Below are 27784 nucleotides of genomic sequence, written 5' to 3'. Positions count from 1 at the left end.
TTACTCCATCGAAGCGTGAAACACGGCTGTCCTAGATTCTCTTCAGTGAAAAGAAGTACTTTAATGTATAATTCAGAATCTCTTGCTTAAGTTCTTGCAGACACTGAGCACCCCAAACCCAAACGCAGTCAAGGATGAGCTGTTATTTTGAGAACTACCAGCTGAAACTCCAAATGGATGTCCTAGCATAAAATAATGCAACCGTCCTGAGTTCCTCCACCAGCAGGCTGTAATCTTGGCACATCCCATCAGTTCTAAGTGGATGTCTTCAACCAGAAATAAGCCATGATATATCTCAAAAAGCCTTCTGTATCTGCCAGCTCAAAGATACCTGATTGCAACTGAATTGGGGGAAAAAAATCAACTCTTTCACTAGTATTAAAATATCACTTTGGAAAACTGTCCAGAGCTGAAATATTTCTGTTTGTGTCAGTGATGTATTTAATTTGTACAAAATATGCCATTTTATCTCATTTTGTTCCATGTTCTAGAACTTGAATGGCTAGTGCCAAGCAGCAGACCCTTACCACTTCTATCTGCAGCTCCTCCACGCATTATCCTGGCCACCACGATTGCACCAGTATGTTCATCCCTTTTAATAGTAGCTCCCTTGAGTAAAAAAAAGACAAAAAAACAAGTTATTTGGTTAATCTCGCCATAATTTTAATACACTACACTAAAAAACACTTGCTATGTAAAAGTGCAGAAGAGTTGACATTGTATTCATAGGTGAATAAGCCAGAAATGATTCTTGCTCATGAAAAGAATATACAAAACATGCTGCTCTATTACTATCCTCTTAAAATGTGTCTTCCACTCAGAAGTAACTCATGCATTCTGTATGTACACAGCTTTCTAAAAACAGGACAAATGATAGAAGAAGTTTGGTTTTCAACTTAATATTCACTGCAGTGTACCTTACTTGAATCTGCTAAAACTGTACAAAACTATTGCTGAAGATTGAGAAATTGTTCCTCTATTCAAACAGGCCATGCTACAGACTATGGGTGCAAAAAGTCCATCTGTGTTTGTAATGTGAGTACTTCATGCTCAGAACTGGCCGTGCACCCACTGAGGATCATTTTACAGTGTTATCAATAAATAAACATGAATTTGAGAAATGCTCCTGCATATGAGGGCTCACCTGGAACACTCCCAGGAGAGAAATGCAGAGGAGGGGAACATTTCCTGAGTGAGTCATGACTGTTTTCATACATGACACATACACAGCACAAGGCATTGAGGTAAAATGACATTGTGTAGTTCAATTTTCACTGAACAGCTGTCTGGAGGAGAAAAATGCCTTTGTAACTGAACTTGGAACGGTGAGGCTGCACTGAAAAGAGGCAGGAGGTGATGGGGAAGCAGCAGCAGTGACAGATGAGAAAGGAATGGATGTGGAGGAGCAGAGCCACTGCCTCAGCTGTGGTGCCAGTTCTTCCAGGAGGATGGGGAGGAGTGAGGGAGGAAATGCTGGTCATGCTCTGGGACACAGCATCCATAAAACAACCAGAGAGATTTTAACTAGATAAGTCATACTGCATTATCACCTCTTAAAAGCTTATATGATCCAGCATTTTAAAAAAATAACAGACAAAAAAGCACATCTTGGCCAACAGATTTTTACCTGCACATGGTTACTCGCCCATATTAGTATCATTAGTTTCCTGCAATAGCTCAAAGTTTGCTAATCAACAGAGATGTTTAGGACTCTGGCAGTAAAATCGAATTTTTGAAAATTTCCATATTTGTGCTTAGTGAATAAACAGTATTACTTCACCTCTGAGTGCTACATGCACTCTGCCATCACTGGTTAGAAATTCCTTCCATCAGAGAGGTGTTGTGCTTGAAGGAAGGCACATAAGTACTTTATAAAGAAGTCCCTTGAATAATTTAATTGCTTTTATAGCTACCTTTCTCTATTTGTTTAAACATGAACATTGTGTTTATCACTGCTTCGATTTTTAAGTGTTTCATGAACATAATGCTGAAAAATGTACAAATGAGTAATAGGGTTGGCATATTTCTACAGTTAAGAGTTTTGCTGTAAATAAACTTGTTTCCTTTTCCTTCTACCTCAAAGATGGAAATACAGCACAAGTCATGAAGATGAAAACCAGGAGATGAATTTATATTTTTATATGCAAGTCGCAGTTATTGCAAATAGAGAAAAATTAAAACAGTCACCACACAATATTCTCTCTGGCTGAAAATTTAACAGTAGCCAGCACTCCACAGCAAAACTATGTGCTATGTTTGTGCATTTTATTATACATCTTAAATTTATTAGTATGAAATTCTACCCAGAATCAAAGTAATTCTGCAATTTGCCAGCCTTGTTCTTGTTATGCAATTGTATCAGTAAGCATTTGCTTGCATTACAGTTTCAAGTTAGTCTAAGAGTTTCAAAAACATAGATATAGCTAATCTCATAGTAAAAACTCACAATTAGACTTCTATGCCAAAAGAATTGCATACCACTAGGAATATATTCAACTAAGCACTAAACCCTCTAGTTTACATCTCAGTATTAAGTTCTAACCTTGCAGCAACAACTACTAATTTGAAGTCCATTAGTAATATCTGCAATGTTCTATCTGTTTAAAAGTAAAAAGCTTTTTTTTTTCTGACTATATCTGGCAAAAAAAATTAAAAAAAAAAAGGATTAGCGCTAGCTAATTAATTAATTAGCATGAGGATGCTAGAGGCAAATATAAATACTTGACATTTCCACTACATTGTCTGAAACAGAGGCTCTCCTAATTAATCAGGAAAAAACCCTTGATCAGATAGGTTTTGTGCCTTTTACCTAGAAGTGAACACTATTAAATGTCACCAAATGCAAAAGGCAAGTGATGCCTAACAGCCTCCCAGTGTGACCACCCAGCCACCCCAGTACAGTGTTGGTGTCTCAAAAGTGGCATTTCACTTTGCTGAGCTTTTTACACAGACCCTAAAAAAACCCTGTGTGCAGTCAGAGACCACACTACTGACCCAGACAGCATCTGGAAGTAACAACAAGGCTCTTGTCCAAGTGGAACAGTCACTTCATGCTCTATGGGATTATCACTACTGGCACAAAATGAATTTTCCTAGCACAGTTTAACCCATCTGAAAGATGGCCCAGGGAAGATAACAGGTAACTTGGAAATTTCAAAAAAAAAAGCATTAAATCAAGGTCAAAATTACAGGGAAATTATTTAACCCAAGTTTGCTCACTGTCAGTAAGTCCTCTATGGCAAATGCAAAGTCCACAGTCCACAAAAAACACTAATTGACTTTATGTATTTTGCTGTACCTACAGCACCCAAATTAAAAAGGGGGTTCCTTTAATTCCACTGCCCTCCCAATTTAGAGCTCTCATCAAACACAAGTGGATTTCTTTTTGAAAACCTGAAGAGTTGCTTTTCTGAAAAAGCAGCTTCTCTTGTACTGCTGCCAGCCCTGCTTAAACTATGAGGTATATATAATCTGGCAAGAAATTCTCCTTATAAGATGTTCAGCTCCACTACTTTCAGTTACATGTGCAGTGCAGCTCCTCATTTAGAGCTTTAAAAATGGAAGAAGGTTAGACTGGACCTTGAGAGCTGGAAAAGATTTTCAGTGTTGTGAGCCAAAAGTGTAAGTTACCTTAAATGAGACATATACAGATGTAATAGCATAGCTCAGTTTAAAATACTTCTGAAGGGAAAAATAAGGAGTTTGGGAGCCATATGGTGATCAGACTGAGAAAATGCTTAAAAGGTATACCATGCAAAAGCACTAAAAATAATACAAGCTCCTTCAGCAAGGCTCTTTCACTGTTGTTTGGTTGCCCTTTTATTTTTTCATTTTTAATGTAGTACCACTGACTGGTAAGCACTGCACAGTTTCACAGATGTGAGCTTTATTAGTCCATCCATTTATCTGCTGGTTCCAGAATATAAACACTGCAAGTCCTTATTTTTAAAGAAAGACTAGCCAGTCTTATTATCAATAATTTTAAATACTAGTAAGATTTTTGCATGCCTTTCTGTTAAACAAAAGCACGTGCAGATGTCGAATTCAAATAAGTACTTCAATAAGCCTTATTTGAATTTATTATATACAAATTATATGTATTAAATAAAAGCATCACTTATCTACCTTAGAGTGAGAAGTAATTTAAAAGTTGATGCCTGCTTACTGGTAGACTATGTACACTAAAGCTGACTCTACACCCAAATTAATCCTACTTAAAAAAACAGTTGGGTTTATCCACTAATGAGAACTGACCAACAGGGACTAAGAGTGAGAGGTGAGTGAAAGCTGTAGAATCTGCACAGGCAGAACATGTAAGTGACTTTTTAACACCACCACAATCCATTTTGCCCTAGTTCAGCTATGGAAATCAGGTATCTAGTTCAAGCTAGGTGTCCAGGCTACTCCTATAGTTTATGAAAATAAATAGGCAGCTGTGGAAAATGAATTATCCTTTCATTAAGCCAGGCATCTTAAAGAGATAGCATAGGTCATTCTCTGGAGTTCCCTATTTTTCTCTTGACTATAGACACAGCAGAGAGGTCAGATTGCAAATGGGTAGATTATGAATCTGTGTGATGAAGAAACAACTGTCTTAATGTGAAGAAGCATCCTATGGAGAGTAACAGCTGTAATAACCCTGGAGTCTAATTTGGGAGCTAGAAGTAGTGAGAGGCCAGGTATTGAACTCCTGGTAGTGTGGTTGTACATCTTGGATATCAGGAATGCTAACCAGGAACAGCTCTGTGGCTGAAAAACCCTTGGAGAGGTAGGCATAAGTAAAAACTCTCTAAGCTATCTGATGAAAAGCCTAATTATAGCCAGGTGAATTTTGGACTGTCTCTGAAAATAGATGTTTCTCTTTATGTAAGGTTCAGAGATGCTCCAAATTTCTAACACAATTTCACTATCTTGGATATCAGGAATGCTAACCAGGAACAGCTCTGTGGCTGAAAAACCCTTGGAGAGGTAGGCATAAGTAAAAACTCTCTAAGCTATCTGATGAAAAGCCTAATTATAGCCAGGTGAATTTTGGACTGTCTCTGAAAATAGATGTTTCTCTTTATGTAAGGTTCAGAGATGCTCCAAATTTCTAACACAATTTCACTTCGCTTGGGTAAGGTTCAGAGATGCTCCAAATTTCTATGTTAAAATCAAACCTAACACAATTTCACCTCGCTTGGGGAGACGATGCTAGAACAGCATTTGCTAATAGAGCATTAAAATAAACAAATGCCAAACTGTGGAAGGATTAACAAAAAAGTTTAAAACATCTCTTCCAAAAAACTGGGGGAAAGTTCAGCACTGACTACTGAACGGATGAAATCTGGCAAACAGAAGGTCCTCCCACAAACCATGTGTTTCCCTCTCTTTTGAAATCATTACTCCTGGAAATCAGGCTTCATTAATATTTGATTAACACTGGCTCAGAACACCACTGAGGTGCTTCTCTCAGAGAAAAGCACAAACTGGTATAAGAGGAAATGTGGTGCAGTTTTATATAAAACTGGTCACTAAATACATTCCAAAGAAGTTAAGAGACTGCCTAGTTTGCTTCACAGTGAGTACTGATGCAAATCATCCAAAGGAAAGGCAATTTATAACATCCAGGGTGTGCAACTGATGGAAAGCTTAGTGCTTTGCAGAAAAACAATCTCTACTGCTTGGGTACAAATAGAATATCAGACTGTGTCTGAGGGGAAAGAAAAGTTCAAAGAGCACAGTAATTTCAAGTCAAGAAACCAGACAATCTCTACGCCACCAAAAATATTGCATGGTACCTCTGATCTCAAGCTCAGTTGCTTTTTGTAGTAGAATCCTGCTATAATGATGCAAGTGGAAGTCAGGTTTTTTGGCTGGAGAATAGTTAATAGATAAACTGAACAAGTAGAGACTCAGATCTGTACCAAGAATATCCAAGACCAGAACAAGTTCTGAAGGAAAAGCCATTAAAAAGACACAGAAATATCTAGAAAATGACATTGTAATTAGTTTAGTAAACACAGATCATGGCATATCCTTTCTTCAGTAAAGTAACTTTGGGAGGCATAGTTGCAGTAGACCTAATGCACCTAGTATAAATGTGCCTTTATTCCACCATGCTATATTTTGGTAAGACTTTATCTGAATTACTATTCATGTTTCTTCTCACCCTCACCTAAAGGAAAAAAAAAATCTAGAGAAGACCAAGACACAAATAATAGGTTTATATTGTATTGTCGTGGTTGTGTCATAAAGAGTCACTATAAATCTGCCACAAAGAAGTTAACATTTGACATGAATGTGAGTAATGTTAAAATAGACTGGAGGTGGTTATGGAAGAGGAGGAGGACACTATACACTATCCTTTAAACTCTTCCTGCAGACCAAGTAACAGGACTCTCCATAAATTCTTCTTGAAACAGAAGTAAAACATCAAGATAGGCTGGGAATATGCAAAGTTCACAAATATACCTTTCCCATACAGATAAGATACAATCCTAGAAATGCTGATTAAAGGACAACTTTTGGAAGTCATTCAGGCCAATCTCCTGCTCAGGGCAAGACTACTGTCAATGCCAGACCAGGTTAGCCATGGTATAGGTTGGAGAGTATCCACTTAGTCTGCTCCAGTGTTGAAGTTCCCACCTAATAAAATACTTCTGTTAACTCTTAGTCTAAACCTCCCAGCACTGCAACTTGTGGCCACTGCTTTGTGTTTTAACATCTTTCACTGCTGAGGAGCTTGACTTTACTGGGCTTGTGAGCTCCACATTTTCAAGCAGTTGAAGGCTGCAAATAGGTCCTACTCTTTGCCTTCTCCTAGTAACAGGTCTATGACAGACTCCATTATAAGGCTGGTTTTGCCTTGGTGAATAAACTCAGCAGTCTTAAACTGAAAAAAATCAGTCCTCTCACATTTTTGGTATTTTTCATTGTATCTATTAAAAGATCTAAAAAACCCTCTCTGTTAACTCATTAGCACAAGAGTTGTGCTAAATGTGGATCCACCTTTAAGAGATTGTAGGGTTACCTTTCTCCATGGTAGCTCATATGTTTGAGGTTTGTGCTGAAAACAGTGCTGGTAACACAGGGATGATCTAGCTATTGTTGAGCAATGCTTTCACAGCACCAAGGCCTTTTCTGCTCCTCACCCCACCACTGAGGAGGCTGGGGGTGCACGAGGAGTTGGGAGGGGATAGTCTGACCCCACCTGATCAGAGGGATATCCTACACCATATGTTGTCATGCTTAGCCATAAAACTGGGGGAAGAAAGAGGAAGGGGGGATGTTTAGAGTAATGGTGTTTGGTCTTCCCAACAAACAGTTACAGGTGATGGAGTCCTGCTGTCCCAGGGATGGCTGAACACCTGTCTGCCCATGGGAAGTGATGAATGAATTCCTTATTTTGTTTGCACATGCAGCTTTTGCTTTACCTATTAAACTGTCTACCTCAACCCACGAGTTTTCTCATGTTCAATTCTCTCCCCCATCCCACTGGGGAAAGTGAGTGAGTGGCTGTGTGGGGCTAAATACACAAGTATCTGGAAGAGCTCAGTGTCCCACTGGAGTGAATGGGTAAGAATGGAATTTGAGGAACAGTCCAAGGATAACCTTTGGCTTAGGCAACTCAATTCGTACTTTAAGAGGGCTTAAAATCTCAAATGCCAATATAGAGTGTATATATCTCATATAGGTTTCCAGAAATTCTCTCGATTTTGTTTTAGAAGTTACTATTATCCAATCCATTTTGAGATACTATTAACTCACAGTATTTAACTCAAAAGCCTTAGTAACAAATCATGTTTGCAACGTGAAACTACGTAAATTAAGATTTTATTAAGCTTTTCCTGACAAATTCAAAACAAAAAACGAGGGTGTTTTCATTAGCACTAAAAATAAGCTGCTCAATTAGACCCCATTTCATACTATATGTTCAAATTTCCACACACTTTTCAGAATTAATAATATTTCTGATATTAAATCCTAAAGCAAGTTTGTTGTCATCCTCCAAGAATTTCTTTGATGAAAAAAATTAAAAGCTTAAAGCTCTGATTTAAATATTTGGGGAACAAACATTTAGTATGTTAAAACCAAGTAAAAACTTTCCATATGGTCAAACTTGTAATCAACAGTCAATCAATATGAAAACTCATTTCTTGTTTATTGATGCCAGAAATCCATCAAGAATCAGAGTGATAGTAAGATCCCTACTGTGGGATAAGCTACCCCTGTATGTCTAGCAGAGCCATTGCTGTCCCACTGTCGTCTCAACTACAAAATGATGACTTTCTCCAAGTAACTTTGCAGATATTTCTCCAGTATTGCTATCCATTAAAACAAATATCCAGTATAACATAAAACAAAGCTCTTACTGGTTTACAGGAGAAAAAGAATATAGTTCAATTTTATACAAGATGACTCCCACTCTACAGCAAATAAAAATAACCAAATCAGTAAAGCATTTTAATATTCTTGTAATACAACCTAGCTTTAGTCCTTTCATTTTTCCAGACATCCCCATGAAGATATTAACTTTCTAGTATTCATAATGCAAAGTACAACAACAGACATCTTAAATTTGCCCAGATTTCAATTCAAGCATTTTAAAATATGTTTTTATGCTTTCTTTTCAGTGTATTGAAAGGTCACATTTTTTTACACGAATGCTAACAGGCACAGTTCACAACACAGGTCAGGATTTCTTTGGGGATTCATTCTCCATCTCTCATTGTAAAACAAATTCATGATTCAAATTCAAGATAAGAGATTAATATATTATTGACCTCAATGCTCAGACTGGCCCACAGATATAATGCTTAAACATGGTGAATGGACAAAATCTTACTACTCATTGCAAATGCTTTACTAATAATGACTGGGAATGGAAGTCCCAAGAGTATTACTCATTGTTATGAACAATCACAGGTAATGTCTGTCTATCCCCATTTCAAGTTAATGTCACCCATTCATGCTCATAACCCACCCTGCACACAAACACAAAGCCCCACACCAAAAGACAGAGGCACTTACCAATGGCTCCCGGTTTTTAACGAGCCTAATGATTTTCACAGAATCTTCTTCCTCATCAATATCATCAGGCATGGGGGGCAAGACAGGATCATAGTTCTTCTGAGCAACAGTATCATGTACAGAGAGCAAAGCCTGGAAACATGAATAGTTAGTATATTATTTGGCATCTGGATAGTTTAGGGAGGGCAAAACAGAGGATAGTATTTATAGCCTGACTGTACTAGCATGATGCATGTAGACTGAATGTAGTTCTTGGATACAAGTTTAACACACTTCCAACTGATGAAACAACTCCATAAAGTATATGTTTTCATTGTGGATACACAACAGTGTCTTCATGTACACAAAATTACTGAGTGCTTTGCATATTAGCTTGATATGCTAAGAATTATGAAAACAAAAAAACATTGTCTCCAAAGGTAAGAAAATTATTTTACTTGTCCTGGATAAAAAGCTTCTTTGATACTGTAGGTAGTCCTATGAAACAAATAAACAAAATAAGCTTCTTTCAGGAGTTCTGCTCAAGCACGAGATGCATGACATGAAGCTGTTGCCCAACCATTCCCTTGACAGGAGCTCTGGAAGCTTACCTGGTTACCAGATCCCTTTCATACTAGCTTCCTTTCATATGAACCTCAAATAATCTTAGGAATTTTTAATTTATTATGGAATTCATGACTGAGACTGAGAAAGACACTACTGAAATGATTTGCTTTAGGCAGGTGCTTATCAGACACCTGTTGCATGTCTGCCTCCTTTCTTTCTCTGTTGCTTCTCCAGTTCACTCATAGCTTGAACAACAGATTTTTCAAAATTCGCAGCTTTTTCTAGATATAGAACTCTTAAAGTTCTTTCTGTTTTGAAAAGTCTTCATTATTTGTAATACCTTTTAAATTGGTGGAAAATGGTTAAGTAATGCTTTTACTTTTGTAGAGAAAACTGTGCATTGTACCAGACATAATGGCAACAGTCACATATATAATTCTACCTCCTGCTTTCAGTTGCTTCTGTTTTCAAGTAGTTGCCTCTAAATACTTGAATATTTTTTCCCAGGAGTTAATATTACAAAAGTAGTAGCTTGATCAGCAGAAGTAATTTGCAAATTGATAAGATGATATTTGACTGAGTACATGAATGACTAGAAACTGTATGTTCTCAAGGATAATGCAAATGTTCTAAAAAAGCATGACACTTGCATTCTGGTATTCCAAGATTTGTTTCTGCATCTGTAACAACAGAAAACAATTTCCAGGCAATGCTACAAGCTATGATGTAAAAAGCATGGCAAAGCACATATGGTAATCTTGAAAATCTGAAGTTTAAAGTTAGGTCTTGTACCAGAGGGAGATCTTGCCTGCTTCATGATAAATTGCTATTGTTTTACTAATTTTTATGCATATTGTATAATTTGACAAAAACACTTCAAGACACTAATTATTTCTGGCTTTACTCCCAATACACAGTTATGAATTTGTGCTACTTACCATCAGAAATTACCATCTCCCTCCAACCAAAGATTAGTTTAACTTTAGATCTGAGCTAAAAACCTCAGGCTAGCAATAATGGATCCTCCTGGAAATGTTTACTGGGAATAATTACCTATATAAAAGCCATGCAATCACATGCAGTCCTCTTATGTATGTGAAATATCAAAGATACACTAAAACAAAAGCAGTGCTTGCTTTTACTTCAGGCTACTTACAGTTAAGACTTCTAAACCTAGTCTTCTGCACTTAGGTTTTTCCACATAAAGCTAAAGCACATTCATGGACTGGTTCAATTTAATGAGGTTCTATATTGCACTTTAAAAACAATGAGGCAGACAGAGAAAACAGATGAAAATAATCTAAAGCACCATTTCCAGAGTAAAAGGCAGCCACTTAAAACATGTTCAAAGAACCTAACCTTGACAATGAAACTTGCAAAACAGATTCTGTCCACTACTACACTGAATTATGCCACCAGTGCTAATAAGATACTTCCCTGCTGTCGTGGTTTAACCCCAGCTAGCAACCAAGAACCAGCAGCCTCTCACTCACTCCCCCACCAACGGGATGGGGGAGCCAATTAGAAGGATAAAAGCTACAAAAACTCATGGGTTGAGATAAAGACAGTTTAATAGAGAAAGCAGAAGCTGCACACACAAGCAAAGCAAAACAAGGAATTAATTCACTGCTTCCCATAGACAGGAGGTGTTTAGCCATCTCCAGGAGAGCAGGGCCCATCACGCGTAACGGTTCCTTGGGAAGACAAACACCATCACTCCAGATGTCCCCCCTTCCTCCTTCTTCCTCCCACCTTATATACTGAGCATGATGTCCTATGGTATGGAATATCCCTTTGGTCAGTTTGGGTCACCTGTCCCAGCTGTGTCTCCTCCCAGTCTCCCATGCATCCCCAACTTCCTTGCCAGTGTGGCAGTATGGAAAGCAGCAAAGGCCTTGGCTCTGTGTGAGCTCTGCTCAGCAATAACAAAACCATCTCTGCATTATCAACTCTGTGTTCTGCACAAAACCCAAACATAGCCTCATACTAGCCTCTATGAAGAAAGTTAACTCTACTTCAGCTCAAACCAGCACACCTGCCCTGACTGCCAGATCAAGCTCCTGGACACCACGTGCAGAACAACGATGTATTCTGAGTGTTAGAAACCAATGCCAATCAATGTCTGGTAGTTATGATGCTTTTCTTAAATCACAACTGGAACTCATCAACCCATTCCCTTCTTCTCCCCAAAAGACCTATTAGACAACAATGTACTGCAGTTTGCAATACAAAATCTTTTCCCAAAACACCAGTACTATTTTATCTCAGTGCAAAGATATGTGTTTTAGATAAGAGCAGGCATGTCAGAAACTATGTGTCTTTTCTCAGTCAAGCTTTCAGAAGAGCTTCTGTCATCACAAACTTGTTTATGTTGTCCACTGAACATGCTAAAATTTCTTTCCTGCTTGTCTTCTATCACTGCTTCTTTTAACACACTACTCTCTGCCCACTGTAGTTGCTCTTGAAATAGTCATCAGCACAGACACTGGGCAATAATTAATTTGCAAACAAGACCTATAAAGCCATTTTCATTTCACTTAACGTATTCAACTAAAAGTGATTAGAAACTGTGCTCGAGAGCACTTCCATATATTTTGAACACATGAAGAACTAACAGTGTTCACAGTAAAGGGACATTTCTTCAGCAGACTTTGTACCATGTAATTAGTAAGTGTGATTAGTCAAAAAAACCTATGTATCAGACTAGACTTTTGCAGAAAAGGTTGGAACTTCTAAAAAGCAAACAAATTACAAGTGCCAAGAAATAAAACTTGGATCCTAAGATGAATGAGACTTACCCAGAATACTCGTGTAGTAAATGCAAAAGGAAATGTTCTCGTTTTCTACGTAAGGAGAGATCAGCTTCATTTCCATGACACTAATTTTTTACCTCTCACAAGAAACTGCAAGAAGTGCAGATCAATTATCTTTTTTAGTGTTTTGGTTTTGTTTTCCAATAGACAGCTCTTCCAAACTATAGGATAGGATCCAAGATTCGGGTCATGTATATTTAAGCACCTCTGGAGAAAAATATTTTATTTCAGCTCTAAGTTCTATGCTTATGATTCACTAATGTAAACATGGTCCATATTTAGAACTTGAAAGAAGGTATGATTCAAACTCCTGCACTACCTAAATATAAATATTGATGTTCAGCTAAATTCTTAGACATGATCTAGCTGGAAATGAATACCTTCATCAGACCTCTGAAATGTCTAATAACTAGTGCTGCATTTTTCATATTAAAACTATCACTGATCATTTCACGGTTTATAAATTGAAATTTTACACTATCGACTTACACAAAGAAAAACCTGACATTGGAAACATTCTTTTTCTTAAAATGTTCTGAAACTTTAAATGGCTGTTTAAATTGAAAATGTTATTAATGAAAACAGTTCTATATTTTTAAAAATGTGTATCACGTAACTACACTGACTACATTTTTTCTCCTCTAAAACAATGACAAATTTTATATTATTTTTTGCTTCTGTTTCTATTTTGAGATCCATAAGAGTAAAAATACACCAAGTAGCCCCTGACTCATGAACACAGCTCCTGGTTTTTAATTCTCATTCTTAAGATAAAAATTTTAAAAAATCTCCATTTAAACTTTAATTTTCAGAAATACTTTGCATTTAGTAGTCTAGAAAAACATTTTAGAAAATAGTAAGTTAAAGAAGCAAGACAGAATGGGCAAAGAAACAAAAACAGCCTCTGTTTTAATAGTACCTGGAAAAAACAAGATAAGGAATTTGAATAGCGAATAGTCATCGACATAAAATTTGGAGGGACTCAAACCAACCCTTGTGAGAGCCAACAGCTGCAGCAGACTGTGACACTGCCAGCACAGCAGCTGCCCTGCCTAGGGAGCACATTACTGCCCTGGCACCAGAGTCAGCAAAATGGAACAAAATGGCCCATGACTTTGCTGTCCCAGTCCTCAGCTTGGATCATTAGCACCAGCCACCTCCTCTGGCAGTTCAGCCTGAACTCCATCAGTGACACATTTTCCCACCTCTTTGCTTTGCCATGGTGCCAGTAAACTGCCACTGAGGTCAGCGTAGAGAAGTTTCACTAGAGGAGAAAAGTAACCTCATCAGCAACCACATCAATGTGCCCCTGAACTCACCCAGCAGAGCTCATCCTCCAGTGAGCTCTAGCCACAGTATGTTTTCCTTTCTGATAAAGTTATAGAAGAAATACAAAAAGACAAGATTAAAATGTTGGTAGAGAAAATTAATCAAGACTGGAAAGCTTAATTTATGAGTAACTTGCATAAAATTAAAATAATGTGAGTGAAGTCATCCAGCAACAAATATCAAAGAAGAAAAACTGAAAGAGGACTGAACCCACTAAAGGAAAGACCATCAAGAGCATCAGAATGGAAGGAGAAGCACAGGAGCCCTAAGAGCCAAACATGTGCAAGAATTTAGAAGGCAGAAATAAGGCAGCAGAAAGCTGAAGCATTATGGTGATGGCATACAGACTCTGGGCACAGAAAATCAATTTGACTTGAGAACAGTCTGGAAAAGAAAGGGATAAAAATATAAGGTTTCAGAATCAAAATGTAAATTTAAAACAACTGGTAAGCAGCAGAAAATTAACAGGGGAAAAAGGGAGATAAGAATTTAGATAAGGGATGGGGGAACAGCATCCAATCCATCCAATACAAGAGAATTGCTCTTTAAACCTACTACTATCTTGAGTAAATGAACTAGATTTTACTTTGATGTACTGATGAATTCCATCCCACTAATTCCATTCTCCAGAAAATGGGTGGTAAAACAGCCATCAGAAATAGGCAGCACATGGCAGTCTCTTAACACCAGCACTGCCTGCTAAGGGAGTATGTGTAACCCTAAACCTGATGCAAGAGAAGGGTTAACAAGATAACAAGAGGGCAGGTGAGAACAGGAATCTCAACTACCAGACAAGAACAACCACATTAGCTTGGCTAAAGCATGAAGCAGAATCTAGAAGCAGAAGGAAGCAACTGAACTACAGGCAGGGGAAACTCAGTTGTGCTGCTGAAGCAACCAGAAGATGCCTGGGCTAACAGTGAGCTGGGTATTTTTTTTGGCAGTAGAACCAGTGAGTGAACACACAAGCTACAGTAATCACATATCAAGCAGAGAAGTAGTATTATTCCTTCTGATGCTGCACTAATCTAATCACTTTCCTACAGAAATTTGAGATTTTTCTGCCCTGTACAAAATTCCAAGTTAAATACATAGGGTACATAACATTACAGAAATCAGTTAAGTTCCAGCTAAATCAGTTTACTTTTGCTGCTGAAAATCATTTCTACTATTCAACCAACATAAGCAAAAAATGTTTGACAGTGATGATAAGAAAAATGAAATAAGGTCCTTCAAGCATAATTTTCTGTTCATAATCAGGAAACCAATGGGTATACTAATTAATAAGTAAATAATCAGGGTTATTTACTTCTTTCCATCCTTCAAATGATAAATTTTTCTTATAGATTCTTTATAAAATACCCAGACATGATATATGAGAAGACAGCAGTTACGTATGTACAAAAGTGAAAATAACATTCCATGCTTGCAACTGTCCCATCTGTGCTTAAACCAGAGTTTAGCTCAAGCTTGTCCAGCTGGTAATTAAATCCCTTTCTCTTCCAATCTGACTTGGATGCAGCTGGGTCACAGCAGTGATTGAAAATATTTAAAACATACTGTACATGTGTGGGTTTGAGCTATTCATATCTACTATAGACTTATTTTCTTAGCACAGCAACATCTCAGTTGGATCAATAATCAGTATATATTACTTTTTCCTCCTTACTATGGTGGACTAAATTCATGACTACATGAACTTCCTTTCACAAAAGGGTTATTTCCTTGCCTGAAAATGCTGTTTCTTGATTTCAGATTCACCTCTGAACTGGTGAATCTGAACTGATGGCTTTACCTGCAGCTGGTAGCCAGATGGCAACAGCCAACAGAAGAATGAACTTTCTGCATCTTCAGACTCCTGCTCCCTCTGGCTCAATGCTCACAGCCCCTGGAGATGCTTCCAAAGTCCAACTGTTCTCAGTGTTCACAGAAATGCACAGTCTGTCCATCCATGTCACCTGGTAAAGGTGTTAAAATGGTCTTCCAGATGACAGCCCTATGTTTTGCCTCAGTTGTGGACAAAGGCAGAATAAGCTCTGATTTTAAATCAACAGTGAAGAGTATGAACAGCCTGTTTTACATTCACAACATGATTCATGTAGCTAAAGCATTCTTGAAGCTTTAAGCCCTGTTTAAGTAACTACCAAGAGCACAAATAGATAGTTTGCAGAGTGGAAAAAGCTGAGACAGGAGCACACTTCCAATACCTCAGCAATCCTTAATCAATTCCTTTTTTTTGAAGAAGTGGCTTCCCAACAATATTAAATACCTACAGGGGTAGCATGCACCTTTTCTGGGCTAAAAACCACCTGAAGACACTCCAAAGAAGTAACGAAATTACGAACTAAAGAAAAGAAAAAGCTGAGGTTGCAGTTGACTTTTCTAGAAAAACATCTTTATGGATGACCCAGCCTTTATTTGACCACAGCATGATGTCTACAGTCCCTAAAAGAAAAAAAAATCCATGGATCTATGAGGTTAAAAGAACCTGAATAAACTTAATTCCTCCAGAAAACAATAGCATATATTCATCTATGCCAAGGAGGTCTTAAATTCAGCTACAGAGTACTCACACTACACGAGAACCTCACTAAAAATATTGAACCAGTTTAGCTTTTAAGCTAATTACTCTTATCTGCTTTGGGCTTTCCCTATATTGAACACCAGAAGTAGCATTTCTATATATCAATTGCTCTAAAATCAGGTATCTCTCTGGAGATCTGAAAAGCTGCAGTGAGTATTATCTTCACCAGTATATCTAAAGTAAATCTTCCATAAACACTTTCATAAAGTTTCAATTAAAGAATTACAATATATTACAAAAGATGTGATGCAATAGAATAAATCCTGCCTCTTGAATAATAGCATTCCTCTAAAATAGCAGGTATAAGGAAAAAATCCTACAATTTTATTAAATATTTGTGATAAAGACACTTAGAGATTTACAAGGTGCATAATCATGGGAAGAGATTCTTGCCAATGACCAGAAAATCAGGAATAATAAGAAAAGGGGAAAAAAGTATTACAAGATCATGCTGGACCACTGTTGAAGATTTATCAGTGAAGCAGAAGAGACTGTGGAATAGGAGAATGGATAGTTCAAATACAATAGTGTCCAGGAATGCAAAGGAAAAGCATCAGTGTAGGAAAAAGGCTCAAAAAAAAGATGACAACTAAAAAAAGGACAACTTGCTTCATATTGTGCAGTTTCTCAATTTTCACCAGTCCATCTTCAGTAGCCAAACAGAATCGATACATGAAAGGGATGTGACTTTCACCATAGTGCTATTTTCCTCCTCCTAAATTACCAGCTTTAGCAATGTTGCCAATTTTTATACCCTGTATTTGAATGCTGTAGTTACATGTATGCAATTCAACATTCTTAGGTGGGTCAGAGTTGGTTCTTCCATGTGTGAAAGTCTGTATATATAACCAAAGAATTTCTTTGATTTACTTTTCAAATTTTGTATTATCTGCTGCCAACCTGCCTGGCTTCACTTTTGTTTATTTTATCTATCACTTTGTTTATTATATCTTGGCTGCTAGTGAGCATTCTCATATCCACATGTCTAAGAAGATTGACAGACAAACTCTCTCTTGGATATCAGCTGAGTTATCACATGAGATGGACCTGAGAACATTTCCAGAGTTAACATAATGTTTGTTACTTAAATATAGTCATGCAGCATTCTTTCATCTCCTTTATATCATTTTATGTCTATGCTTATGATATGTTGTATATTATTATATTTATGTTCCATGTATGTTCCATCAGCTCCTACCATATTAAGAGTGTGCCACAACTGTGTTCTGATTTTCTCTGCCTGTCAGATGTGAAAAATGAAGGCTTTCCTTGCTGTTTAAAAAGGACTATTTTGCTATTACATTTTTGTTTTACTTACTCCATCCCAGTAACACGAACATTCCAAAAATAAAGACAGCAACATATTCTCCCAGCGCTCCCCACCCAAAAAAAAAGGTTTTCTATAAAAAACATTTTTGAGTAATGGGTGCAAGCAGAAATGGAAATAGGAAGTCAAGGTCTGAAGTTCAAAAGAGTTAAGAATAAAATCTATTTTTCCTCTAACTGCGTTGCCAAAATGTGTGATGGATAACCTCCTAAAGTGGCAAACAGTTTATAAAGGCAGGAAACACTGGGCAGAAGGATCTTAGCCCTTTTTCAGCAAAAGTCTCCCCAGCACCACCTTCTCTGCTCCAGCTTCATGACTGGTATACACAGAACATCCATGGACTATCCATCAACCAACATTAGCAAACTAGCAATGCTGTGGTCCTTGCTGATTATTGCAGCAATTGGCACACATTACTTAGGGAGGAAAACCAATATTTCTCTCTCCCTATTAATATTTCACATCATAGTTGACATATGAAGCACAATGTACCCCAGCTCACCATATTAATAAAGCTAAAGTAGTTTGTATAGTAACATCTCTTAATATAAGAACACAATTCCTGTAACCAGTCCCACCAGCAAACCTCAAAGACCACTGATGAGTAAATAGTTATGAATCATGGGAAATTAGGCTTCGTGAACAGACACTCTAGTTTGTGTTACCATTTCTGAGCATCAACACTTCATAAAGAGCAGAAGAGTCTCCCAGGACATGAGCAAAAGTAGAAAACATTGGACAGCTCACTAACAGGGCAGGACCAAAAGGTCCTCCAAGTGCCTAGGGATACAACAGCAGCCCAAATGAAAAACCTGAACAGTTGTATGCAAACCCCAGCAATTTCCAGTGGAAAACATTGACTTTGCAGGAAACACACAGTTCAGTAAAAAGCCCTGATGGAAAATCCTTATCAGGTCTAATTACAAAGGAAATGTTAGAAAGAAGACAAAGTTTAGATTAAGACTTTTTTTAATTACATGTCATGAGAAATGCTTCATGACCTTTTTTAAGCAAAAATGGATTTATTCTAGTGCAATATGTTATTTCAGTGCTTGGATGTTAAAGTTCTTGTAGAAAAAAGGCTGCAGTCCCCAGGAGCGTCATTTATATTGTTGATTTTTGCCAGTGACTGTAAGGCAGCTTTAGAAGGTTCTGCTGATAAAGGCTTTAAAATGTTTGTTTTTTTAGCAGAACAAGTAGCACTTTGATCTGAAGGGTCTATTAGGCCACTGTGCAAATCTAGCAAGCCTCAGAGGGCAGGAATGATGGTATCAGCAGTTTATGAAATAAAGGCTAGAATTTACAAACATTCCAGTGAATGCAAGAAAAACAGGACAGAACAACAGAAAAAGTATGCTTCAAGCTCAAAGCAGCATTATTTCTTTTTTTAAAAAACCTAATCAAACATAGGAAGCCTTTATATGAAGAACAAAGTGCCCTGGATTCACTGTCTGCAGTTTTAGTTCTATTCTGAAGGAAAGCCAAAGAGGTGAAATGACATTAAAATATTTACAAATGTAAATTGTTTTGTGAAACTGGAAGTCAAATATACCTCAAATGAATTGCAAATAAACCAGCAAGCATAAATCCTATTCGCAGTTCTCTGGTATATGAATCTTTGCCATTTGAAAGCAATTAAAGAAAAACAACAAACTGAAAACAAAAACTCTGTATTTTCTCTGAACAACATTCCCAGCTATACAAGAGCAGTTTTCCTTTCGCCTGCAAGTTATCTTAGAGTTACTTCCAAAATTTGGTTCATTCTATGGTAATGAAAGATAAAACAAGAAAAATAATTCAAGTATGTCCACTTTTTATTCCCCCTATGGCTACAGGTCCAGTGGTGCCCAAAGTGGTCCAAATATTTTACATTCTGGTGCATCATGAGGCACTGAACTCTGGCACAGTCCTGCCTGGTGCCCTTGTTTAGGTACCTGGTTTATGTTTCAGACTAGCAGCTGGCAAACCTTTCAGCACACATAAACATAAGATAAACTCCACTGAAACAGGCAGAACCACCACTGGCATTCTTAGAAGAATAAAAAAAAAAAGCTTCATTTCCTTTGGGTCATAAAAGGTATAAACATCCTTCAGAATAGTTTAGCACAGTGACATTAGCTTTTCAAATAATTATTGTTTTGTTCATTACACCAAGGATATATGTTATATTAATTTAAAACACATCAAATTTACCTAATAGGGATTAACTTCAAATGGCAAATTGCTTATTTTCAACATATAATGAACAGAAATGTAACTGTTGTTACAAAGTTAAGAGAAAATTAGATGTGAATAATATATCCCGAGCCTGTCTCAAAGTTAGTATAATAACATTGTTTAATGGACTAAAAGATAGCTCATTTTTCTATAGTCTGTTTTGTTTACAGCCATACCAATAAAATAAATACCTAAAATGTTCATTCCTATAGTTCTTTGCTTCAGTTTTTCAAGTAATTTTAAGAACAAATAACAATTATGCTCTTGTGCTATGGCACTGTTCCCCAAAGAACACAGCTTTTTCCAGTTGCTTGGAAAAGGCACTGAAACCTAGTATTCAAGACAGTTTCTAATTAAAAGTGGAAGACCATTTGGAAGCTTTAAAGTCTTTCATCTGTCATATGCACATCTCCTTTCTTACAGTGTTCCTCACTAGAGTTCTACCCCATTCCTGACACAGTAACTCTAGTGACCACTTCCCTTATTCCCATTTCCATCCCTACTGACAGATAAGACCATTTTGCTAACTTGATTGTGACATGTTCATTAAATACCCATTAAATTCCCTTTTAGATATATTGTGTTAACATCTTGAATCTTAGTCTTCCAATTATATATTCCAATTCATACTCTTGCTTAACAATGGAAAACATTTTGTCTCTAGATAATGTGGCTAATTTAGTCAATAACAAGACTTCCAGATTCATTAAAAAGCCAAAGTGCTATGAAGTTATCACTATCATTGCACTGGTGCCTACCTGATGCATGGTATTATAATTTTTTTCATTATTTTCAAAATTCTGTATAACTCCTCTCTTCATAGACTTTTGCTGCCATATAAGTTCCTTAAACTCCTCCAAATTATAAACCATTAAAGCTGAGAATACTTTTATTTTATTTACTAAAGCACACACAGGAGTGTCTTCTCTTAAATCAGAAACATCATTTCCTCAGGCATATCCCCATTATATATTCTGGTCTTCATGTTGTAGAAAATATATAAACAATTAAACCTCCTATAAGTGAAACATTTAGTGTTATGTCAAGCTTCCTGTGTTGTGCATTTACAACAAACATTGAGTAGCTTTAGTGTTGTTATTGGATAAGAAAGCTAAGAGACATTTCTTCCTTTGTTTTATGCAAGGAAAACTCTATTATGTGAGGTCCCCATTGTGTTTCACTCCAATGTATGAAATCATAGAGCTTCAATGTAAATGCAAATCCATCAACAAAACTGGAATGTAAAACCCAAATCTTGAAAGCACAAACCATCTTCTATATGCTTCCCTCATAAAATAAACAAAGGAAGCTTGAAACAGGGTTAAAAATAACACAGTTTATGGTACACTTCAGGAATTACAAAAGATTTTAAAAGGCACTTGAGGAACTGAGGAAAACTCTAGGAGTGGGTTCAGTACCCATCCCCACACAGGCCAGGAATTACCATCTTCCAACAGCCCACTGGCCTGAATTGCAGAATAATGCTTTCCACAGAGCAACAGAGTTCTCCCTCTGTTCCTCATTGGTGTGAGGTTATAACAGATACACCACACTCACCTGATGCTTATAATGAAAATGGGGGTACAACTACACAGACTATCTAATATGCAATTCTTTTAGAGCACCAGCTCCTGTGCTGAACGAATGGAAAAGGTTTTTGAAAAAGCCTACACATCCATCAGAAGGAAGACCATCAAGCAGGGTCTGAGCTCAGCAGGTTTTGTACAGGTGCATCAAGCTCTTGCCTGCCTTGTGAGAGCTGAGCAGGAGAGGGCAAGGACTGTAGATGCTGCCAGCCCACAGCCTTCCCACAGCCTGTCCCACTGCAGTGCAGAAATGGGTGAGGAATGCTGTTTCTGCAATACCCAGGAAACACAGGAGGACAGAAATTTAACTTTCAGAAATCTAAAATATGAGAGCCAGGGCAGGCAGAGCCAGGCCTGATGTGCTGGCATTTCAAATCACCCAAGCATGACCTTGTTTAGGTCCAAGCACCATTCTGACTAGAGCCACACAGCACTACCTGCAGGCTGGCATGGCCTGGCCATGAATGTAGATATATATATATATTTATGGGTTTTATCTTTGAGGCATACATTTTATTACAACTTAATAAAACCAACCAAATGAAATCCCCACATACCTCACAGCTTTAAGAAACCCAAACGCAGCAATGTAAGTTTTAGTACACTTAGTTTGGGTTATTTACCATCATTCTAACTTTGACATGTTAAACCCTTAAGCTGCTTTTGCAACAACCAACTCAGCAGAACTTTTAAACTTGCATATGTACACCCTGGAAGTGTTTATTAACAGTTATCTTCCTCAAGTGACTGCAAATACCATATCACACACTTGTGGTTATGACAGAAGAGCTGAAGATAAACACTGCTGTGCTTAGGCTTTCTGAATGAGAGAGAGCAAGATGCATTAAACTGGGAGGAGCTATTGACTCCCTCAAAGGCAGAGAGGCCCTGCAGAGAGACCTAGACAAATCAGAGGGTTGGGCAATCACCACCTGTATGAAGTTTAACAAAGACAAGTGCTGCATTCTGCACCTGGAATGTGGAAACCCTGGATGTACAGACAGACTGGGGAACAAGAGGCTGGAGAGCAGCACTGTGGAAAGAGACCTGTGGGCCTGGTTGACAGCAAGTTGCACATGAGTCAACAGTGTGCCCTGGCAGCCAGGATGGCTAACTGTGTCCTGGGGTGCATCAGGCATAGCATCAGCTGTCAAGGGAGGTGATTGTCTCACCTTGCTGTGCTCTGGTGCAGCCTCACCTTGAATATTGTGTGTGGTTTTGGGTACCACAATGTAAGAAGGATCTAAAACTATTAGAGTGTCCAAAGGAGGGCAATAAAGATGGTGAAGAGCCTAGACAGGAAGCCATACAAGGAGCAGCTGAGGTGACTTGGCTTGTTCAGCCTGGAGAAGAGGAGACTGAGGAGAGACCTCATGGCAGTCTACAGCTGCCTCATGAGGGGAGGTGGAGGGGCAGGCACCGACCTCTTCTCTCTGGTGATCAGTGACAGGACCCGAGGGCACGGTCTGAAGTTGTGTCAGGGGAGGTTTAGGTTGGGTATTAGAAAATGGTTCTTCATCCAGAGTGTGGTTGGGCATTGGAACAGCTCCTCAGGGCAATTGTCACAGCACCAACCTGACATTTGGACAATGCTCTCAGGCACATGGTGTGTTCTTGGGGTTGTCCTGTGCAGGGCCAGGAGCTGGACTTCAGTGATCCTTGTGGGTCCCTTCTAACTGAGGATACTCTATGATTCTATTTCAAAGAGCTAATTTCTGGTCTGCTTAAAAATAACATACTGTACTCAACCAGATTTGGATTCTGAGGTATGGAAATATTGTTCTATTTCGTGATATCTTTAACAAGGTAAAGGAAGATTACAGAATGCAAACTCTAAGTCCTTATTCAATGCTGGAAATTAAAATTAATATGTGTGGCTGGCCTGTGTCCATGAGACTCTGCAATTATACTAGAAAACAAATGAAATGTCTAACACACAGTTAAACAAATCCACTCAATTTCCCAGAGCTACGTGCTCTCTCCTACTTCCAGAGGTCTGTTTTAATCAAAAAAGATAAACCACAACCATTATTAGTTCATTTAATTACAGTAAGTGATGCCACATTTGAGAGCAGGAAAAAAATCCCACTCAGTGTAACTGGATACAGCATACAGTTTTTAGAAGACTAGAAAAGCCCAATTTATTTTTTTTTCCAAAAGAAAATCCACCTGACAAAACCTTGGGATGACTTTTAGGATATTTTGAAAACCTCTGATACATATAACTGCCTCAGAAAAATTAATTTCTTCTTTAAAACACTTCTCTATGGATGAAAACCACAAGCACCACAAACTTGTCAAAGCTTTACTCATCAGATGCAAACACTCAGAAATATATTCAACAAAAGAATTTCTCTAAAATTAAAATATAGAAATATTTATCTAATCAGACAGTTGCTGGAAACCTCTCGCAGCCTTTTTTTGGCATGTTAACCAAACCTGCAAAGTTATAATCACCTTGCTAGGCCTGTTCCTTCACACCACCACACTTGTGGAAGCAGTGATGTAGAGCAGCAAACTATTTCTAACCATCCTTCACCATGTCATAAACATTGGAGCAGAGCTTTAGGAAAGTGGAAGCTCTCCTGGCTCCAGTGAACACTGCAGTTATAAACCAGGTCAGTAGAGGAAAGTTTCCCCTGCAGAATAACATACAGCCAACTTAAGTCAATCCCAAAATAAGCTATATGTTTTTAGTCCTTAAGTCAATCCCAAAATAAGCTATATATGTTTTTAGATAAAGTCTATGCAACATCATTGGAAAAGATGGATCAGTTATCACAAGTAATTTCAGATGCGTGGAAAAGGGTTGTTCTGGACATCATTTTATCCCAGAATCTAGAACAAAAGAAACAAAGAAACCCTCTCTAGCCATCAGCCTAACAGTGAAGGGCTAGAAAAACTTTTGCAATGTATGCATAAGCTCAGATACAACTGAATGGACTGAGGGCATCTCTGGGGAGGAATTGGAAGTACCAAGGCCTGGAAACTTCCTTCCTTTCCTTTTCTGCCCAAGAGAGAGCAGGGGAAATCAACAGAAGAATCTCAACTACAACCCCTGACTGAATGCAGCACACTTGCCTGGTCAATGTGATGGGGGAGGGAGCAGTGAGGATTTATCATCTCTCCAAGGCATGTTTGCCATGGGATGGCAGGGGAAGAAGACAATGAATAGGCATAAATACCATGCATACTGTCAGTTCTTTTCCCTACCTCCCATTAACACCTGCAGACTATGCAGGGCAGGGACACATGTGCCCTGGATTAGGCAGTTTGGTCATGCAACAAAGGGCTTGGTACCCTGCAACTGGCCTTCTTCCTCTGCAGCCAAGTAAGACATTTCCAAAGTTACTGCAGTTGTTCAGTCATATTAAGCATGCTGAGGGGAAGACACTTGTTTCCTTGAAATCCCACTGAAGTTACCACATTGCATTTCACTGCTACCATGAAACAGACAGTGAGTGAGTGAGTGAGTGAGTGAGTGAGAGCAAGAAAGGGAGAGGGAGAGATGCAGTTGTGGCAAAACAGTTGTCTTCAGACTCAATCCACCAAAGCTTCAGAAGGCATGAAACACATATGGACAGTCACTAAGGAAATCCCTACAGTGAAGCTGGAGCTGAAGCTACAGTGATCTCTGCAATTTGATGCACCAAAAATCCCTCATCTAATATGCCACTGCCATTGCTTACCCTTGCAGAGGAAAAGAACTTACCCCTTTACGAACTATGGAAAAACCAATACTGCAAGAATGCCATAATTCATCTTTCCAATTTGTAGCATTTTGAAGATATCGTCGTGTCTCAGGTTTTGAGATCAGTGTTTTACAGGCAGTAAAAAATCAACTGTTTTAAAAAAGGCTCCTTTCTGCTCTGCAGTTTTTAAACTTATCAATTGCTGCATTTAATTACTATCGCAAAATGCATCTAGAGCACTAAGGTCTTCCTCTGCTTAACAATGGAAAAATAATATGATACTGTGCATTAACAATGATAAACAGGGGAGATTCTCACTGGATAAATGCTTAACAATGGAAAAATAATATGATACCATGCATCAACAGTGATAAATGGGAGGTTCTCACTGGATAAAAGTTTTTAAACTTATCAATTGCTGCATTTGATTACCATTGCAAAATGCATCTAGAGCACTAAGGTCTTCCTCTGCTTAACAATGGAAAAATAATATGATACTGTGCATTAACAATGATAAACAGGGGAGATTCTCACTGGATAAATGGAAATAGTTTTCACTAGGAGGATAATTAGGAACTGGAAGAGGCTACACAGAGTGTTATAGAATGTCTCTTCATAGGCATTTCCAAGACCTGATGGGAGAAAGCTCTTTGCAATCTGCTCTGAGCTCAGTGTTGACTCTGCTTTGAGCAGCACATTGAACCAGACAACCTCCTTCCAACCTCAGCAATTCAACAGTTCTATAACCTACTGTCAGATAAAAGGCATCAAGCTCCTTGAATGCACCACAGAGAACCCCAAGAATTTTGCAGAAAGTTTTCAAAATTAGATTTTTCTTAAATTAATACCCATCAGGAATTTTATCCCAAGTACCAGGTTGCACTACTTCTGCATGATGCAATTAAATCAATGGTATGACTTAAAACCTTTGAGTAAAAGCACAGTTGTGATAAATTTATGAAGCACATGCAATAAAAGTTAGTAAAAGAAAAAAAAAATCAAGCATATACATTTTGGAATATCTGTTATAAATAAGCAATGACCTTTCAATTAATTCCTTTTATAAGTAACAGCCTAATAATTTACAGGCAACATTAAATATGTTTATTCATAGCAGGTATATTCTGATGAACATTAAAAGCACACACACTTGTTACAGCAGACAAACCCCCAGGCAGCCCAAGGAAGAAGAAGCACACACCACATACCCATGCAGAAATCACTCAGCAAGTGCAAGACATCCTCACCTTGAGATTGGGTTTTGTGAGGAGTTTCAACAGTTCTCTCATCTCACTGCTCAGTGGTTTGCTCTGCAGCTCCTCAGCCAGCTGGGGGAAGATGGAATTGACACGAAGACCATTAGCAAAGCATTGTTTTACCCAGTGCATCAGTGACAACCCAGAATCTATCTTGTTGGAGGTTATTGCTTTCCCGCGTGTTCAAACAGAAGTCAGCACGAAGGAAAACACCATCAATCACGGCGCTTCTGTTTCTGGCCCTCAGTGGACCAGATTTAAGCCAGGCCTTTTGGCTCAGTTTAACACAAGTAATCATTTCTGGCAAGGGTGCAGCCAGATCACATTCTGATTTATGGCGATGGGGGCAAATCCCAGCACTTCATTTAAGTGAATGGTCCTTTGCGTGCAGACAAAGAACTGCTTGTAAAAATGACTGGATCAAACTTTGACACTGTCTATAAAAAACAGTTTCGAATGAGGTGGTGAAATCCACACTGCTTCCAAAAACCCACAGTAGCTGTGCTGTTTAGGACTGGGATAAGAAAGCAAAGTGCCCCTACAGTGCAGGCAATCTGAACCTTTTATTATGTTTACACATACACTGGAAGGAGCTTGTTAAACGTGAGGCAAGTTAATCATAATATAGTTTATAACAGGTCATCAGCAATTCAAGCCCCTAAAACACACAAACTATGTCCTAACAACAAGATCAGTAATTTAAGTTTGGTTAAACTACAAAATTGTGGCTTGGTTGAACAATAGAGCAGCAGTTTAACATTTAATCCCACGGTTATTTGGCTCATGCCTTGGGTTTTTCTTATCACGACATTCTCAACTAATTTGGACTCAAGAGGCATATTTTACTGCAGGATTTCAGACTCAAACTATTTTTCCAGAAGAAAGAAAAGCTAAAATGCTTTTCATAACACTGAACTTCAGTTTAAAATTCTGAAGCTACATGGCTCATAATCCAAAACGTGATTTCAGATAATCACGTATTTTCTTTGCATTAAGTCAGTATCATAAAAATGTCTCAAAGAAAGATTGGCTATTTGCAGCAAGTAATTTTATTTGTCTGGCCTAATTTTAAATTTGTACTTTCTTTTTGTATAAATTTGCAAGATAAATGGATAGACATATCTTTTGCATAATTATACATAATTGACAAATCTAGAAGCAATTATAGACATGGTTTGAATAACTGTTTTTTAACCTTCAATTTAAACCAGGAGTAACAGGACTGAAATGAAAATTCATCACCTACAACCCCACAGCCTTTCAACTATAATTCATAGCTAAAAACATTCTCCAAGTACATCAATGCTAATATTAGCAATATTTGTGTCTTAATACCAAAAGATTAGAAAACAATCTCTGTAGGAAAGCTCAGAATGAAGTATTTTAGATACATGAAGCCAAGTACTGAACAATATTTGTGTC

The 27784-nt window shown here is 37.9% G+C and overlaps 1 protein-coding gene across 1 annotated transcript in view; it reads right to left on the bottom strand.

Annotated features, from left to right (window-relative positions):
- Positions 1 to 527: 527 nt before the first annotated feature.
- LOC103809129 (MAGUK p55 subfamily member 7-like) overlaps positions 528 to 27784 on the bottom strand; it is a gene marked incomplete at its 3' end in the record, with an annotated part of 74094 nt that continues 46837 nt past the window's right edge. The window contains exons 4-6 of the mRNA XM_009081943.1: positions 26354 to 26434; positions 9013 to 9144; positions 528 to 609 (exon numbers count right to left, since the gene is read on the bottom strand). Coding sequence (XP_009080191.1) covers positions 528 to 609; positions 9013 to 9144; positions 26354 to 26434 — 295 coding nt within the window. The remainder of the gene's footprint in view (positions 610 to 9012; positions 9145 to 26353; positions 26435 to 27784) is intronic.

The sequence above is a fragment of the Acanthisitta chloris genome, unplaced genomic scaffold, assembly GCF_000695815.1.
Source record: "Acanthisitta chloris isolate BGI_N310 unplaced genomic scaffold, ASM69581v1 scaffold6199, whole genome shotgun sequence".
Lineage (NCBI taxonomy): Eukaryota > Metazoa > Chordata > Aves > Passeriformes > Acanthisittidae > Acanthisitta > Acanthisitta chloris.
The sequence above is the reverse complement of the archived record's forward strand: the minus strand, read 5'-3'. Positions and strand labels throughout refer to the sequence as shown.